The sequence below is a fragment of the Salvelinus alpinus genome, chromosome 24 (genome assembly GCF_045679555.1).
Source record: "Salvelinus alpinus chromosome 24, SLU_Salpinus.1, whole genome shotgun sequence".
Taxonomy (NCBI): Eukaryota; Metazoa; Chordata; class Actinopteri; order Salmoniformes; family Salmonidae; genus Salvelinus; species Salvelinus alpinus.
Window position 1 is genome coordinate 26,097,156 of NC_092109.1, and position 19,948 is coordinate 26,117,103.

The window sequence follows — 19,948 nt, forward strand, 5'->3', positions numbered from 1 at the left end:
AACTTCCAAGATGGATGATTTCCATGGTTCTTACTTAGTTGTCAGCCCTTTGTATTTCTAGACACCAATTTGAGATTTCATGAATCAAACAATTTTCCTGACAACATCAAAGGGAAGGCAGTATTGTGAATGACTATTGTGGTTATGGAAAAGCACAAATATGCATGCTGAGGGTTGTTTTGGCTCAGTGATATTATTTTCAAAGTAAAATGGGTTGCAATATGTTTGTTTATATTAGAAACATCAGACTGATACGTGTAGTTTACATTCAGTTATTAGATTTTCATATCCTTCAGTCTTATTCAGACTGGTATATGACTCAATATCGCTATTCTCACCTTGGCTAGTGATTCTCACTTAAATTCCATATCTACTGTTTGCAGCTATATTATTACTCAACACTATCCTTAGTCACCCGGGTTGTGGCCCCCCTCAATGGCTCTTTTATTGCTGCTTGCAGCTGTATCAGTAGTGGTAGTATTGGTATATTGCTCTAGCGCAGAGCTTGCACCCTATCCTGCTCTTTGTATGGGCTATTTTCCATCCTCAGTGAGATAGATTATGCATGCGCATCCATCTGTACTCACAGATGTCTGTCAAATATAGATGCATAGTTCAGACTGAAGAGAGGTGCCCACACTCTACACTAGCTTCTTGAAAGTCATCTACTTGTCCCAACTGTATAAGCAGGAAAGAGTTGACTTCCACACCTTTCTGGGCTGCTTTGACAGTACAGGGACACCCCTTTTGTTTTCAGTGTCTGAAATGTCCCAAGGACAGTCAGAGGACATCTCTTGGACACAGACTGTCACAGGCAGGCTTAGGGGACACACCTTGTACATGATGGCAAGGATTGGTGACATGGTACATTTAAAAGGATTTCTCTCCATCTTCTCAGTGTGATGTCTCAAGGTTCAGAGACCCTCCAGACTTCTCTATGCAATTAGAAGCCATCCTCTGTTTTTCTATCCACTATTTTGGATTTAAACGTCAGCAAGCATCGACAAATGTTGTAGGATATGCTATTTCAGGTAATACAATCTGTTCAAGGTATGATACAGATGTCATATGTCTTTTGGTGACAGCTAGTAATCTATAATAATTGTGTCCTTTGTTTCCTCTGGTGGCAGGCAGCCGACTAGGGTGGTGTGTGTACTTAGCTCAGCTTGGAAGCTGGGTTTGTACTCTGATTTAGATTTGTTACTGTCACTATTAAGGATTCATATTATCAAGAGAAATGCTCGAAGCATGTCGTTTGCTCTCTCTAAGATGTTTGATACTTTAAAAGGACTGTGAGGGACACTTTGAAATGTGACTTTGGTTTCTCCTTGAGTTAATGTTTATTTGCCAAGAGGCTTTTATGTAAAGGCAAATACAATGGCCATGTACAGTTTTATGTAATCACAGAAATCTACCCTTCCTTCAATTGGTTGTCATAATAATAGGTTGAGTCCCAGCTGTCGATCTGTCGTGACTAAAGTCAGCCTTGCCTAGCTTAGTGTGTGTGTCCTGTGTGTCTATTAGAGACACCATTGTGTTACTGCAGGAGATGCTATGCGTTACTCACAGTGAAATCTGTCCTCAACCTGAGACGCCAGACTGGAATCAGATAGCCATTGCTGGCTGGTGACCTCAATGCTTTCACTGAACAAACAGGCTTTCAAGGGCACAGATACAGTTGAAGTCGGAAGTTTACATACACCTTAGCCAAATACATTTAAACTCAGTTTTTCACAATTTCTGACATTTAATCCTAGTAAAAATTCCCTCTCTTAGGTCAGTTAGAATCACCACTTTATTTTAAGAATGTGAAATGTCAGAATAATAGTTGAGAGAAATATTTATTTCAGCTTTTATTTCTTTGATCACATTCCCAGTGGGTCAGAAGTTTACATACACTCAATTAGTATTTGGTAGCATTGCCTTTAAATTGTTTAACTTGGGTCAAACGTTTTGGGTAGCCTTCCACAAGCTTCCCACAATAAGTTGGATGAATTTTGGCCCATTCCTCCTGACAGAGCTGGTGAAACTGAATCATGTTTGTAGGCCTCCTTGCTCGCACAAGCTTTTTCAGTTCTGCCCACAAATTTTCTATCGGATTGAGGTCAGGGCTTTGTGATGGCCACTCCAATACCTTGACTTTGTTGTCCTTAAGCCATTTTGCCACAACTTTGGAAGTATGCTTGGGGTCATTGTCCATTTGGAAGACCCATTTGCGACCAAGCTTTAACTTCCCGACTGATGTCTTGAGATGTTGCTTCAATATATCCACATAATTTTCCATCCTCATGATGCCATCTATTTTGTGAAGTGCACCAGTCCCTCCTGCAGCAAAGCACCCCCACGACATGATGCTGCCACCCCCATGCTTCACGGTTGGGATGGTGTTCTTCGGCTTGCAAGCCTCCCCCTTTTCCCTTCAAACATAACGATGGTCATTATGGCCAAACAGTTCTATTTTTGTTTCATCAGACCAGAGGACATTTCTCCAACAAGTACGATCTTTGTCCCCATGTGCAGTGGCAAACCGTAGTCTGGCTTTGTTATGGCAGTTTTGGAGCAGTGGCTTCTTCCTTGCTAAGCGGCCTTTCAGGTTATGTCGATATAGGACTCGTTTTACTGTGGATATAGATACTTTTGCACATGTTGCCTCCAGCATCTTCACAAGGTCCTTTGCTGTTGTTCTGGGATTGATTTGCACTTTTCGCACCAAAGTACATTCATCTCTAGGAGACAGAACGCGTCTCCTTCCTGAGCGGTATGATGGCTGCGTGGTCCCATGGTGTTTATACTTGCGTACTATTGTTTGTACAGATTAATGTGGTACCTTCAGGCATTTGAAAATTGCTCCCAAGGATGAACAAGACTTGGGGAGGTCAACAACAAAAAAATTCTGAGGTCTTGGCTGAATTCTTTTGATTTTCCCATGATGTCAAGCAAAGAGGCACTGAGTTTGAAGGTAGGCCTTGAAATACATCCACAGGTACACCTCCAATTGGCTCAAATAATGTCAATTAGCCTATCAGAAGCTTCTAAAGCCATGACATAATTTTCTGGAATTTTCCAAGCTGTTTAAAAGCACAGTCAACATAGTGTATGTAAACTTCTGACCCACCGGAATTGTGATACAGTGAATTATAAGTTAAATAATCTGTCTGTAAACAATTGTTGGAAAAATGACTTGTGTCATGCACAAAGTAGATGTCCTAACCGACTTGCCAAAACTATAGTTTGTTAACAAGAAATTTGTGGAGTGGTTGAAAAATGAGTTTTAATGACTCCAACCTAAGTGTATGTAAACTTCCGACTTCAACTGTACTCTGTCTCTCTGTCTGAACGGGTTGATCATGTTTGCTACCCCATGCACTATATATGATCAGAAACATAGATGTTATATAATTTATATGAGAAACATGTCTCCAGCTAGAGCAATCCAAACAAAGAGAGATTTACTTATGACATTCTCTTTTCATATAGTGGTGCATATTTTTGAATTTCAATTGAATGCTACACTTAGAGAAACTATGTTATCAAGTATTCACTTGATTTCAGATGTAAAGAAAATGTAACCTATAGCTTGAGATTTACTCAGCAAAGTGGCCTCTTAGTGCCTCACTTTGATATCATAAATAAACCATTGCATTCATTTCTTATTGGTCTGAACCTCTCAACCTAATTCCCTAATGAGATTGAGCCATTTGTTTGTCTCAGTTACAAGATATATGTTCCTATCTCCACATTACACAGATTAAATATTGAGCTGGACTCCATTAGTTATATTGAGCATTCTGAAACCAGTAACCAACCCAGGCTGCTTGAACTCCAATAGGAGTGGCAGGTAGCCTAGCAGTTAGAGTGTTGCGTCATTAATCGAAAGGTTGCTCGTTGATTTGCCCTTGAGCAAGGCACTTAACCCTAATTGCTCCAGGGTCGCTGTTGATAATGGCTGACCCTGGCCATGACCTCACTCTCCGAGGGTGTCTTGGGGAGTTGGGATATGCAAAAAACGCATTACCAATTCACACATGTGTATAATACACAGTTGTACGTGTGTGAAATTGGACAAATATAAGCACCCACCTAATTATTATTATTATACAGTATATCGGTGATTCAATGTAAGTAGTGTATATTGCTGTCCCACCCCCCAAAAAACGATTTAAAAAAACAGTTACATCTCCAAACTTAGAACATTTATTTACACCATGATATGTTCTAGTTCTATCCAAGGCAATAACAAACATATTGTTAAATTAATATTAACACTACAAATATCACCAGGAGATGGGATTGCAACCCTCTCCACTATGGCCACATGGTGAGTAGTAGGTCTGCAAACATTTTTAGAAAATAAATGAGCAAATTGGATGAATCTTAATGTGTTTTTAAGAGGGGTCACTACCAAATATCTAATACAGTTGAAGTCGGAAGTTTACATACACCTTAGCCAAATGCATTTATACTCAGTTTTTCACAATTCCTGACATTTAGTCCTACTAAAAATTCCCTGTTTTAGGTCAGTTAGGATCACCACTTTATTTTAAGAATGTGAAATGTTAGAATAATAGTACAGAAAATGATTTATTTCAGCTTTTATTTCTTTGATCACATTCCCAGTGGGTCAGAAGTTTACATACACTCAATTAGTATTTGGTAGCATTGCCTTTAAATTGTTTAACGTGGGTCAAACGTTTTGGCTAGCCTTCCACAAGCTTCCCACAAAAAGTTGGATGAATTTTGGCCCATTCCTCCTGACAGAGCTGGTGTAACCGAGTCAGGTTTGTAGGCCTCCTTGCTCACACACGCTTTTTCAGTTCTGCCCACAAATGTTCTATAGAAAAAAAATTGAGGTCAGGGCTTTGTGATGGCCACTCCAATACCTTGACTTTGTTGTTCTTAAGCCATTTTGTCACAACTTTGGACATATGCTTGGGGTCATTGTCCATTTGGAAGACCCATTTGCGACCAAGCTTTAACTTCCCGACTGATGTCTTGAGATGTTGCTTCAATATATCCACATAATTTTCCATCCTCATGATGCCATCTAGTTTGTGAAGTGCACCAGTCCCTCCTGCAGCAAAGCACCCCCACGACATGATGCTGCCACCCCCATGCTTCACGGTTGGGATGGTGTTCTTCGGCTTGCAAGCCACCCCCTTTTTCCTCCAAACATAACGATGGTCATTATGGCCAAACAGTTCTATTTTTGTTTCATCAGACCAGAGGACATTTCTCCAAAAAGTACGATCTTTGTCCCCATGTGCAATTGCAAACCGTAGTCTGGCTTTTCTATGGAGGTTTTGGAGCAGTGGCTTCTTCCTTGCTGAGCGGCCTTTCAGGTTATGTCGATATAGGACTCGTTTTACTGTGGATATAGATACTTTTGTACCTGTTTTCCCCAGCATCTTCACAGGGTCCTTTGCTGTTGTTCTGGGATTGATTTGCACTTTTCGCACCAAAGTACGTTCATCTCTAGGAGACAGAACGCGTCTCCTTCCTGAGCGGTATGACGGCTGTCTGGTCCCATGGTGTTTATACTTGCGTACTATTGTTTGTACAGATGAATGTGGTACCTTCAGCCATTTGGAAATTGCTCCCAAGGATGAACCAGACTTGTGGAGGTCTATAATTTATGGTAGATTTCTTTTGATTTTCCCATGATGTCAAGCAAAGAGGCACTGAGTTTGAAGGTAGGCCTTGAAATACATCCACAGGTACACCTCCAATTGACTCAAATGATGTCAATTAGCCTATCAGAAGCTTCTAAAGCCATGACATAATTTTCTGGAATTTTCCAAGCTGTTTAAAAGCACAGTCAACATAGTGTATGTAAACTTCTGACCCACCGGAATTGTGATACAGTGAAATAATCTGTCAATAAACTGTTGTTGGAAATATTACTAGTGTCATGCACAAAGTAGATGTCCTAACCGACTTGCCAAAACTATAGTTTGTTAACAAGAAATTTGTGGAGAGGTTGAAAAACGAGTTTTAATGACTCCAACCTAAGGTTATGTAACTTCCGACTTCAACTGTATATCAAGAAATATGTAAAGTATGATTTTAGGACTCAAATATGTTTGCTGTACACTGCATTCTGAAAGTATTGAGACCCCTGGACTTTTTCCACATTTTGTTACGTTACATCCTTATTCTAAAATTGATTTAAGGATTTTTATTTCCTCAACAATCTTCACACAATACCCATTTTTTTGCAAATGTATAAAAAATTTAAAAAAACACACATTTACAGTGGGGTAAAAAAGTATTTAGTCAGCCACCAATTGTGCAAGTTCTCCCACTTAAAAAGATCAGAGAGGCCTGTAATTTTCATCATAGGTACACTTCAACTATGACAGACAGAATGAGAAAAAAAAATCCAGAAAATCACATTGTAGGATTTTTAATGAATTTATTTGCAAATTATGGTGGAAAATAAGTATTTGATCACCTACAAACAAGCAAGATTTCTGGCTCTCACAGACCTGTAACTTCTTCTTTAAGAGGCTCCTCTGTCCTCCACTCGTTACCTGTATTAATGGCACCTGTTTGAACTTGTTATCAGTATAAAAGACACCTGTCCACAACCTCAAACAGTCACACTCCAAACTCCACTATGGCCAAGACCAAAGAGCTGTCAAAGGACACCAGAAATAAAATTGTAGACCTGCACCAGGCTGGGAAGACTGAATCTGCAATAGGTAAGCAGCTTGGTTTGAAGAAATCAACTGTGGGAGCAATTATTAGGAAATGGAAGACATACAAGACCACTGATAATCTCCCTCGATCTGGGGCTCCACACAAGATCTCACCCCGTGGGGTCAAAATGATCACAAGAACGGTGAGCAAAAATCCCAGAACCACACGGGGGGACCTAGTGAATGACCTGCAGCGAGCTGGGACCAAAGTAACAAAGGCTACCATCAGTAACACACTACGCCGCCAGGGACTCAAATCCTGCAGTGCCAGACGTGTCCCCCTGCTTAAGCCAGTACATGTCCAGGCCTGTCTGAAGTTTGCTAGAGAGCATTTGGATGATCCAGAAGAAGATTGGGAGAATGTCATATGGTCAGATGAAAGCAAAATAGAACTTTTTGGTAAAAACTCAACTCGTCGTGTTTGGAGGACAAAGAATGCTGAGTTGCATCCAAAGAACACCATACCTACTGTGAAGCATGGGGGTGGAAACATCATGCTTTGGGGCTGTTTTTCTGCAAAGGGACCAGGACGACTGATCCGTGTAAAGGAAAGAATGAATGGGGCCATGTATCGTGAGATTTTGAGTGAAAACCTCCTTCCATCAGCAAGGGCATTGAAGATGAAACGTGGCTGGGTCTTTCAGCATGACAATGATCCCAAACACACCGCCCGGGCAACGAAGGAGTGGCTTCGTAAGAAGCATTTCAAGGTCCTGGAGTGGCCTAGCCAGTCTCCAGATCTCAACCCCATAGAAAATCTTTGGAGGGAGTTGAAAGTCCGTGTTGCCCAGCAACAGCCCCAAAACATCACTGCTCTAGAGGAGATCTGCATGGAGGAATGGGCCAAAATACCAGCAACAGTGTGTGAAAACCTTGTGAAGACTTACAGAAAACGTTTGACCTCTGTCATTGCCAACAAAGGGTATATAACAAAGTATTGAGATAAACTTTTGTTATTGACCAAATACTTATTTTCCACCATAATTTGCAAATAAATTCATAAAAAATCCTACAATGTGATTTTCTGGATTTTTTTTCTCATTTTGTCTGTCATAGTTGAAGTGTACCTATGATGAAAATTACAGGCCTCTCTGATCTTTTTAAGTGGGAGAACTTGCACAATTGGTGGCTGACTAAATACTTTTTTGCCCCACTGTACATAAGTATTCAGACCCTTTACTTAGTAATTTGTTGAAGCACCTTTGGCAGCGAAAACAGCCTCAAGTCTACTTGGGTATGGCGCTACAAGCTTGGCACACCTGTATTTGGGTAGTTTCTCCCATTCTTCTCTGCAGATCTTCTCAAGCTCTGTCAGGTTGGATGGGGAGCGTCACTGCACAGCTATTTTCAGGTCTCTCCAGAGATGTTCGATCAGGTTCAAGTCTGGGCTCTGGCTGGGTCACTCAAGTACATTCATAGACTTGTCCCGAATCCACTCCAGCGTTGTCTTGGCTGTGTGCTTAGGGTCGTTGTCCTGTTGGAAGGTGAACCTTCGCCCCAGTCTGAGGTCCTGAGCGCTCTGGAGCAGGTTTTCATCAAGGATCTCTCTGGACTTTGCTCTGTTCATCTTTCCCTCAAGCCTGACTAGTCTCACAGTCCCTGCCGCTGAAAAACATCCCCACAGCATGATGCTGCCACTACCATGCTTCACCGTAGGGATGGTGCCAAGTTTCCTCCAGATGTGATGCTTGGCATTCAAGCCAAAGAGTTCAATCTTGGTTTCATTGGACCAGAGAATCTTGTTTCTCATGGTCTGAGAGTCCTCGTTGCCTTTTGACAAACTCCAAGCGGGCTGTCATGTGCCTTTTACTGAAGAGTGGCTTCTGTCTGGCCACTCTACCATAAAGGCCTGATTGGTGGAGTGCTGCAGAGATGGTCGTCCTTCTGGAAGATCCTCCCATCCCCACAAAGGAAGTCTGGAGCTCTGCCAGAGTGACCATCTGGTTCTTGGTCACCTCCCTGACCAAGGCCCTTCTCCCCCAATTGCTCAGTTTGGCCGGGTGGCCAGCTCTAGGAAGAGTCTTGGTGGTTCCAAACTTCTTCCATTTAATAATGATGGAGGCCACTGTGTTCTTGGGGACTTTTGGTACCCTTCCCCAGATCTGCGCCTCGACACAATCCTGTCTCAGAGCTCTATGACAATTCTTTCGACCTCATGGCTTGGTTTTTGCTCTGACATGCACTGTCAACTGTGAGACTTTATAGACAGGTGTGTGCCTTTCCGAATCATGTCCAATCAATTTAATTTACCACAGGTGGACTCCAATCAAGTTGTAGAAACATCTCAAGGATGATCATTGGAAACAGGATGCACCTCAGCTCAATTTCGAGTCTCATAGCAAAGGGTCTGAATACCTATGTAAATAAAGGTATTTCTGTTTTTAATTTTATAATTTATAAAAAACAGTTTTTGCTTTGTCATTATTAGGGATTGTGTGTAGATTGATGAGGAAAAAAATAATTTAATCAATTTTAGAATAAAGCTGTAACGTAACAAAATGTAGAAAAAGTCAAGGGGTCTGAATACTTTCCGAATGCACTGTACATCTTTTCAAATTAAAGATCACCAGCCGTATGTTAGCTATAGGGATTCTTTAATGTCCAAAATAAGACAAAATTGTCCAAAATGAAATGGTTACATCCGAAACAATTGACACCATAGAGATGATGGATTCTGTGACAGCCTCAATGAAGTGCCTGTGCTGTCTCCAATTTAAAGTTGCATGCTCTACCAACTGATCTACAGAGGACCACCATGTGTGTAGTGGACAAGTGCACACTTCAGGAAAAGGTGTAGAGTATTGAGATGCATAGCCAGCAGTGGGGCTCCAACCATCCAACAGCTCAAACATTGACATCTATTTGGCCAAAACATATTGACATCTATAATGTGCTATACTGTACTCTACTGTACCCTACTCTATGGTTTCTACTGTACTGTAGTGTGCTCTACTGTACTGTGCTTTACTGTAACCTACTGTACTGTAGTGTAGTGTGCTCCACTACATTGTGCTCTAATTTATTGTACTCGTACTGTACTGTGCTCTACTTTACTCTACTTGAGTTTCTTACAATTGAAGAAAGGGCCCATGGACTCTTTATCCAGTGGTCGTGATCTTGAGACCACTCAAGACCACAAATTCAGTCTTTAACTTGTCATGTTCTCATGGGCCTGGATCTTGGGAGCAATGTCCTGGTATAAATCTTGGCTCCTGGATATGAACTTACTCCTTGGTTTACAAACTAAAGCAAAGATTGTCTATTATATTGACAAGATATTTGAGTGACCGCTCTAACAATGTAAATATATGTCCTTAGAGATGGAACGTAGATGGGAGGAGGCAAGATCAGGTGGGACCATTCTAGCCAATAAGAGGGCAGATACACGTGTGAACAACAGGCCACAGAGATAGATAGAAGACTCATCTTTGTATCTGTGCCATTATAGCATCTGTGACAGCATGGGCAGCACCATTGAAGCTATCTACATTTTAAAGCAGGAGTTGGAATCAAAATTATTGGTTTATATAATTCCTTTCTGTTCCTTTTTAAACCTCTGAAATATTTTTTATGAAAAACATTTAGCTCCACATTAAATTACTTCCGATAGAGCAGCTTGCTTTATGCATTGGACAGACGAGAGAGCAACAGAGGGTGGAGGAGGCGGCTTGGCTTGAAGCGCTGGGCATCTTATATGAATTAGGCCCACATAATTATACCTACTGAGGACCAGTTCTGTATCTTTGAACTTCAGAGCTGGCTTAACGTTGAACCAACTAGCTAGCTAAACTCAGCAAAAAATAAATAAATGTCCTCTCGCTGTCAACTGTGTTCATTTTCAGCAAACTTAACATGTGTAAATATTTGTATGAACATAAGACTCAACAACTGAGACAAACTGAACAAGTTCCACAGACATGTGACTAACAGAAATGGAATAATGTGTCCCTGAACAAAGGGGGGGGTCAAAATCAAAACTAACAGTCAGTATCTGGTGTGGCCACCAGCTGCATTAAGTACTGCAGTGCATCTCCTCCTCATGGACTGCACCAGATTTGCCAGCTATTGCTGTGAGATGTTACCCCACTCTTCCACCAAGACACCTTCAAGTTCCTGGACATTTCTGGGGGGAATGGCCATAGCCCTCACCCTCTGATCCAACAGGTCCCAGACGTGCTCAATGGGATTGAGATCCGGGCTCTTTGCTGGCCATGGCAGAACACTGACATTCATGTCTTGCAGGAAATCACGCACAGAAAGAGCAGAATGGCTGGTGGCATTGTCATGCTGGAGGGTCATCTCAGGATGAGCCTGCAGGAAGGGTACCACATGAGGGAGGAGGATGTCTTCCCTGTAACGCATAGCGTTGAGATTGCCTGCAATGACAAGAAGCTCAGTCCGATGATGCTGTGAGACACACTGCCTCAGATGAGTCGCGGTTTTGTCTCACCAGGGGTGATTCGCGTTTATCTATCTGAGCATTACACCGAGGCCTGTACCTTGGAGCAGGATCGATTTGGAGGTGGAGGGTCCGGGGGCAGTGTGCCATGGTCTGGGGCAGTGTGTCACAGCATCATCGGACTGAGCTTCTTGTCATTGCAGGCAATCTCAACGCTATGCGTTACAGGGAAGACATCCACCTCCAAATCGATCCCGCTCCAAGGTACAGGCCTCAGTGTAACACTCATTCCTTCGAAGATAAACACAAATCCGACCATCACCCCTGGTGAGACAAAACCGCGACTCGTCAGTGAAGAGCACTTTTTGCTAGTCCTGTCTGGTCCAGCGACGGTGGGTTTGTGCCCATAGGCGACGTAGTTGCCGGTGATGTCTGGTGAGGACCTGCATTACAACAGGCCTACAAGCCCTCAGTCCTGCCTCTCTCAGCCTATTGCGGACAGTCTGAGCACTGATGGAGGGATTGTGCATTCCTGGTGTACTCGGGCAGTTGTTGTTGCCATCCTGTACCTGTCCCACAGGTGTGATGTTCGGATGTACCGATCCTGTGCAGGTGTTGTTACACGTGGTCTGCCACTGTGAGGACGATCAGCTGTCCGTCCTGTCTCCCTGTAGCTCTGTCTTAGGCGTCTCAGAGTATGGACATTGCAATTTATTGCCCTGGCCACATCTGCAGTCCTCATGCCTCCTTGCAGCATGCCTAAGGCACGTTAACGCAGATGAGCAGGGACCCTGGGCATCTTTCTTTTGTTGTTCTTCAGAGTCATTAGAAAGGCCTCTTTAGTGTCCTAGATTTTCATAACTGTGACCTTAAATTGCCAACCGTCTGTAAGCTGTTAGTGTCTTAACGACCGTTCCACAGGTGCATGTTCATTAATTGTTTATGGTTCATTGAACAAGCATGGGAAACAGTGTTTAAACACTTTACAATGAAGATCTTTAAAAAGATCTTATCTTTGAAAGACAGGTTACTGAAAAAGGGACGTTTATTTTTTTGCTGAGTTTAGCTAGCTAATAAGCTTGTGTATGCAGAGCGGCACCAGAATTAAAATAAAAACACGTCTTACCTTTTAGTAGCTAATAAATCCAATATGAAACGTGGTGTCTATAGTATCCTTAACTAGCATTGAAAGGTTAATCCATTCTTCTCTATTAAAAAATCTTTCCCCCTAATTTCTGAATCACGCTTGTAACGTCAGTAGGCTACTAGACTATGCTTCAGAGGGGAGGGGTGGGTTGCCTACACACACACACACACACACACACACACACACACACACACACACACACACACACACACACACACACACACACACACAAGCAAAGATTTTCAGCCGGCAGGTAGGCAGACACAAGAATACGTTTCTGCGTGACAGAGTGAGGGCTTTGCCTTGGCGCTTTGTTGCATTTTTTGTGGGACTGGAAAAAAATGCCTGGGACATAAAATAACGTTATTAACCAGTTCCCATGCTTTTAAAATAATGGTTCTGTTCCGGAAGAGTATATATAACTTTGATTTGTGGTTCTGATTCTGTTCCTCTAAAAATGTAGTTATTTTCTGGTTTTCGGTTCTGTTCCCTAAACCGGTTCCAACCCCTATTTTAAAGTATTCCATTTTCTTATTCTTCATTGGCTGATTTCTCCCAACTCATAGGAATCCCCACCCAGTTGACTACTTTTAAATGGTGGAAGCCCTCAATGGCAATGTCTATAACAAAACAAATGATTTCCATCTAGATACCCCTATATATCTCAATGATTGACACTTGATACTGAGACGCCTGTTATTTTGCCCAAATAAAGATAGGTAAAGTGTTCATTTAAACATCTAACAACATAATTCATTAGTTGCATAAGTTATTCAATGATTCAACAAGTTTCAGATTCATACAATCAACATTGAACATTTTACAGAGAACAATAGAGATTATATTTCTCTAAATTCCAATTTAAAGCTTTTGAACATCTGGTTAAAAGCATGTTTTTACTATTTTGTTAATTTGGTATCCAAATCAAATGTCAAAAATTAATCTGTAATTAATCGGTTTATCCCTTTTATTGCAACCTCAGGTAAATATTTAAAATATGCAATACAAACAAAGTGTGTGAGTTATATACTGTATACAGTATGTCTACCTGACATACTGTATGTTGGAAGACGTGTACTGAAGGTTTGGGAGAAATAGGATACAAATGTGCATGGTATTCCGACCCCCAAATTACACCACTTCTATAGGAAAGAAGACCGACTGAGGAATGGGATGACCTCAGGGCCTCCTTAATGGTGTCGTCTGGGCAAAAATGTCAGCACAGTGGCACAGGCTCACCTTGGCCGGCACGGGTGAAACTTCCCCATGATGAGCAGAGGAATGCTCCCTTAATGATTAAACACTATTTGTATCCATCAGATGACAAGTCATCCGTCTGAGAGCAGCCACTGGACCGTGGCAGGAGGCTATATTTAAAGAGCGATTGGCCTTGGTTAGAATCGGTCACTCTGGCTCTCTGTTTCCAACCACCATTGTACATTGCATGGGCTCGGCTTGTAGGACACCATGTGTAGCGACACCGCTCTTTCTCTCTGTTATACAATGTGTGTGTGTGTGTGTGTGTGTGTGTGCGCGTGCATGTGTGCTTTGTTGCCCTCTCCTATAAATATAATTTTCTAATGTGCTTTTGTGTGTGTGGTCCACTGGTCCATGTGGGTGAAATGACTCTTAGCCCTGCAGGATTTGAGCTGAGTGACCTGAGTTTGTTTGGCTCATCAACGGGGCTTTTCTATTCCTCTGGCCCTTCTCTGGTATGCTCTTTATTAGGCCATGGATCATAGGACGGACTATTGTTGTAGCATTGAGGGTCTTATAAGCTTCGTAAGCCATAAACCCCTTCAATCTAGTTTATTCTAGCAGGATATAACCTGGACAAGTTATCAATTATATGCATATGATATACTGTAGAAAGAGACATGAATGCTGTCCCTCATGCCACATACATAATTCCAGGTTATCAGCTGCAGATGTAAGTTATACACCACCCCCTCTCATAACTAGTGCTTCTGCTACTGGCATGGAATATTTAATGCTGAGAGGTAAAGAGCTCGAGTATTGTATTTCAGGTCCTCCATTACCATAATTGCTTTTACCAACCAAGTAGGCTTTCCTTATGTAACCGAGTTTTAAATGTTTAATTACATTGTTTTAAAGCAACAAACTTTCAAAACACTTTTGTCACATGAAGTTGTTGCCATTATTATTTATTAAAATGAGAGCTTTTTGTGCTGTGTGCAGACGATATTGTGTTTGAGCTGTTTTGATGGCTTAGGTCTGTGAGTAAGATAGCGTCTGTCACAACACATTGGAGTAACAGCTTGCGTTTCCATGTCTAAATTACATTCACTTGGAACGGCTTAACAAGCAGGGCTATACCAACAGAGAACCTGGTAAGTGTTACAGCGTCTCTCAGCCTCAGAGTCTGACAGATGTCAGTGCTCTCAAGGAGCTAGATGTTGTTACGTATGGGCAAAAGGTTCTTTAGTTGTGTGCTTTAAAATTATCTTTGTGGGGGAACCTTTAAATGTGTTGCTTTGATGAATGAATTGGGTAGAGATGTTGCGTGGGAGTGTTTTGTACACGTAACTGCTTGGAATTTCCTGTAGCTGTCTGTGGGAAGCGTTTGGCCTGCAGGTTAGCTTTAATGAGAGTGTGAAATTTGCCCGGATGTTCAAGTGGAATGTTCTTTGTGTGGCAATGTGGTGTAGGTGGCTGTAGTGTCAGTGTGCCTGTGGGATTGGAGGGCTGTAGTATGTGCAGTGCACGCGGGTGTGTGTGTGTCTGGTGTGGGTGGCACTATAACGCAAATTCCTGGAGGTGTACATTTGTTATTTTCAGGGTGTCCTTGAGCTAAAGATGTGGAATAAAAGCTTTCTTTGGCAGTGGAATATATATATATATATATATATATATATAGATAGTTGAATGATTCAAGATTCAAGATTTTGTCATGTATTATTATCTCTAAATACATCTCATTGATCCCATTTACGCATCCAGGAATGGGACAGCACTTCTTTCCACCATCAAGGATCCCGGAGTTATACTAAATGTGGGTTAATTGGCAGGATGTCAAGTTATAATGTGCGACTTCACTTATTTATCTCCCAATTTTTTGTGTTCATCAGGAAATCTGAATTATTAAACATTCTGATGTTTTTGACTGATCTGCTAACACATTTGGCTGATATGTTATGGATTTCAGACTTCTTCTTTTTTTGTTTGATATTAATTCATCCTGAATTTAAAATGTTCTTTAATTCTTATTTAGTGGTTCAGATCACTAATGTGTTGCATAGAGAGGAGCCATGGGAAGCACATACTTTACAGGACCAATTACAGATACTCAAACAGAACCAGGAAGAAAACGATGTTTGAAAAGTCAGAAGAAAGATAAAAAACATATTTGCATAATCTTATTCCCCACACACCGGAGGGCCAGATGTCTCTAGACGCAGCACCATTCATTTAATCACAAAGCATCATATGATGGCTTCAGTTAAAATGTGGTTTGTCATTTGTTGTATTTTCCTTTATATTGAATGGCATATAGGCACGATGGATATACCCTAGTGAAAGAAAGCTCTCTGAAATTTGCTGACGGCAACGTTTTGTGAAATATCTCCTGCCAGTTGTGACGGCCCCATACACAACCCAAAGATCGAGGTGATTGAGTACAGGGAGGGAGCGGCTGAGTGTATATTTTGGACTATCGGCATTGCGTGTCAGAGAGGGGGATAATTTGACAACTGTAGAGAGGAACATTAGAGAGGCTTGATTGCATTTAGTCCATCTGCAGAGAAGTATTTAAAAGGATGAGGGGCAGAAGGGAACGCCATACCTAGAGACGGAGGGTAGTAGTAGTTTATCTAGATCACAAACACAGTCAGAAATCACTCTGACTGAATGGCACCGAGGAGTAGGTGGATCTGTTGGTATGGGGCAATAAGGTCATTAGTTCAGGGTAGATGGAAGCATTGAATCGTGGGACTGTTTTAAAAAATATATTTTTATTTATTTAACTAGGCACGTCAGTTAAGAACAAATTCATATTTACAATGACGGCCTACCAAAAGGCCTGCGGGGATGGGTGCTGGGATTAAAAATATAGGACAAAACACACATCATGGCAAGAGAGACAACACAACACTACATAAAGAGAGACCTAACACAACAACATAGCATGGCAGCAACACATGACAATAAAGCATGGTAGCAACACCACATGACAACAACATGGTAGCAACACAACATGGCAGCAGCACAACATGGTAGCAGCACAAAACATGGTACAAACATTACTGGGCACAGACAACAGCACAAAGGCAAGAAGGTAGAGATAACAATACATCACCCGAAGCAGCCACAACTGTCAGTAAGAGTGTCCATGATTAAGTCTTTGAATGAAGAGATGGAGATAACTGTCCAGTTTAAGTGTTTTTTGCAACTCGTTCCAGTCGCTAGCTGCAGCGAACTGAAAAGAGAATCGACCCAGGGATGTGTGTACTTTGGGGACCTTTAACAGAATGTGACTGGCAGAACGGGTGTTGTATGTGGGGGATGAGGCCTGCAGTAGGTATCTCAGATAGGGGGGAGTGAGGCCTAAGAGGGTTTTATAAATAAGCATCAACTAGTGGGTCTTGTGACGGGTATACAGAGATGACCAGTTTACATAGGAGTATAGAGTACAGTGATGTGTCCTATAAGGAGCATTGGTGGCAAATCTGATGGCCGAATGGTAAAGAACCTCTAGCCGCTCCAGACACCCTTACCTGCCGATCTATAAATCACGTCTCCGTAATCTAGCATGATGGAGAGCTTTAGATTGGAGTGAGAGAGATGAAGGGTGTGTCAGAGGAGAAAAGTGGGAAGGAATGAGATGAATAGGGGGTACAGCATGCATGAGTGAGTGTGTAAGAGTTGGAATAGAGGAGAATCATTAAAGGTGTTGAAATCCGTCCACATCGAAGCTCCCAGTAGAGTGGCCTATCTTCTGCTCTGTGGCCAGGCAATACGAGACCTATACTAATGTGGGAGGTGGCAGATGTTCTCATCAGTCTAATGCATTGGAATCGGAAATGATAGCCACATGCAGGAGGTCCCATTGACTTGTATGACAGATGTTGTGAAGAGTGTAGTGAACGCTGACAGTTAATAATTGGAATCACTGAATGCCAATCAGCCATGACAGAAACTTGAGTTATTGAATTTCCATTGACTGAGTGTGGTAGTAAAGTTTATGGTTTTGATAAATTTAGTCTGATGCCACCATGATTAAAATGCAAGGCTGCATCTAACCAGAGCTTGTTCAGTAACCTCTGTCAGCTTCCCTCTCCCCCTCCATCCATGTTGTTATTCAGTTATTCATGGTGGACAATGCAGCAGATGACTGGAGGATAGCCATGACCTACGAGCGGATCTTCTTCATCTGCCTGGAGATCCTGGTGTGCGCCATCCACCCCATCCCAGGGAACTACACCTTCACCTGGACAGCGCGCCTGGCCTTCTCCTACACCCCGTCCAAGACGGACGCAGACGTGGACATCATCCTGTCCATTCCCATGTTCTTACGGCTGTATCTCATCGCCCGAGTCATGCTGCTCCACAGCAAGCTCTTCACAGACGCCTCGTCCCGCAGCATCGGGGCGCTTAACAAGATCAACTTCAACACACGCTTCGTCATGAAGACCCTGATGACCATCTGCCCTGGCACCGTGTTGCTGGTCTTTACCATCTCGTTGTGGATCATCGCTGCGTGGACCGTGAGGGCCTGTGAGAGGTCTGGACCTGCTGCCCTATCACAGTCACGCTATACTGCACAAAACACTGCATGAACCATAAATAAGGCTTCATGGTTTGCTGGGGAAACAGGCGTTAACTCGTTATGCGTCATACTTTAGGCTTCCATCCAGATGTAGTGCTCCCTCACACATTCCCAGCAATACCACCATTTTGCATTTAATTCTGATTCTCTGCATGGAAATGTCAAGGGATAGACAATCATGGCCCATAGTTTACATCTTGTTAGAAGATATGACAATCTGTTTACACCTTATTTATATTGCACATGAATTAGGCACAGATGTTTCCATAATGTATAAGACGTTTAAGTATTTGGCAAGCTGACTCCAGTCTGACACTTATCTGGAACCTTCCATTCCAGATACCATGACAACATGGACATAACCAGCAACTTTCTAGGAGCCATGTGGTTGATATCAATCACTTTTCTAACCATTGGATATGGGGATATGGTACCCAACACTTACTGTGGAAAAGGAGTCTGTCTCCTCACTGGTATTATGGTGAGCCCTACTGCAGAAATGATATTACATTCTCATGCCACAGCTGTGCTCTCTTTTGCAGTGCTGCTTATGAGGTTTTATCTTTAAATCCAGCCCTTATGTGTCTTATGACTTTTTTTAAACCTGCCAATATTTATTTTTTAAATCTCTGGTGGGGTGGCAGTGTGGATACATTCATATTCAGAGGATATCAGAAGTCAGAATCTGTGATTTCCTTTTTGTTTATAGCATAATTTCCTATTATTCCAATAAGGTAAATTGAACTGACTAAATACAGGCAACCTGTAACAGTCTGTTTGTTGTTCCTCCCAGGGAGCCGGCTGCACAGCCTTGGTAGTGGCTGTGGTTGCAAAGAAACTGGAGTTAACCAAAGCTGAAAAACATGTTCATAATTTTATGATGGACACCCAGCTGACAAAAAGAGTAAGTAAATACTTCACTTGCATGTCGTTTTAAGTGTAAACATTTGAAAGAATAATCTCAGCTCCCCCGTTTCTCCGTTGTGTTCTATTTCAGGAAGACCAAGCATGGTTGAAAATGAGTACAGTATGTTTTCGATTACATGAGTAGTATTTTGTTTACCGTGAGCAGTGTTTCTAACCCTACTCTTTGTGTGCCAGGTGAAAAACACAGCTGCAAATGTACTGAGGGAGACCTGGCTCATCTACAAGAACACCAAACTCGTGAGGAAGATGGACCATGCCAGAGTCAGGAAGCACCAGAGGAAATTCCTCCAAGCCATTCATCAGTAGGTACCCTGCCTGAAACGCTGCTGGCAGTGTGGTAAATACTTATTACACACTGGTATCTGCAGTCCCACACTTTGTCCTACATACAGTATCATAGATACTAATACGAACCTGAGATCTGAATTGTTTGACACCTGTAGCCCAAATCTGTATTTACAATGTGGAATGTTGACCTTTTTTCTTTTGTTGTTTCTCATTTCACCCCATTGTTTTGTAATATTGATAAGTTGGAATGGAGTCGGGAAGTATTTAGTCCCAAAACATCTCAGTAGTGCCCTAACAGCTCTTGAGAAGGAATTAATTATAGTAGCAGTCATGCTAGCTATATTAGTATTCACAAGAATGTCTAGAAACCAACCCTCATAGGTCAATTATTTAACATCAAAGTTGACTTGGTAGCAAGAGAATTCTGATACTAACTGTTAAATTCTATGTTATAATATAATGGTGTCATAGTGGTGTTACTAGCTCAAATGTGGTAGGAATAGTAGTCATTCAATCTTTTTATTGAAAGAAATGTACTTATTAGATCAGAAGAATGTAAAAGGACTGGGAGCTCTCTCTCAATTGCAGATAACTTATCTGCATTTAATTACTGCTTGTGCAATCCAGTATCTTCAAAACAACTCTAAACCATTTTAACCACAACCTAAACTAAACTCTTGGGGACCATTTTCATTCTCCTGCCT

The 19,948-nt window shown here is 41.9% G+C and overlaps 1 protein-coding gene across 3 annotated transcripts in view; it reads left to right on the plus strand.

Annotated features, from left to right (window-relative positions):
* Nucleotides 1-19,948, plus strand: part of LOC139552411 (small conductance calcium-activated potassium channel protein 2-like) — a 36,683-nt gene that overhangs the window by 3,462 nt on the left and 13,273 nt on the right. For all 3 annotated transcript variants that reach the window (XR_011670429.1, XM_071364132.1, XM_071364133.1), the window contains exons 3-6: nt 17,566-17,984; nt 18,369-18,510; nt 18,823-18,933; nt 19,131-19,258. Coding sequence is in view for 2 of the 3 variants with exons in the window: in XM_071364132.1 (XP_071220233.1) it covers nt 17,566-17,984; nt 18,369-18,510; nt 18,823-18,933; nt 19,131-19,258 (800 nt within the window). In the remaining variant the exon portion in view is untranslated. The remainder of the gene's footprint in view (nt 1-17,565; nt 17,985-18,368; nt 18,511-18,822; nt 18,934-19,130; nt 19,259-19,948) is intronic.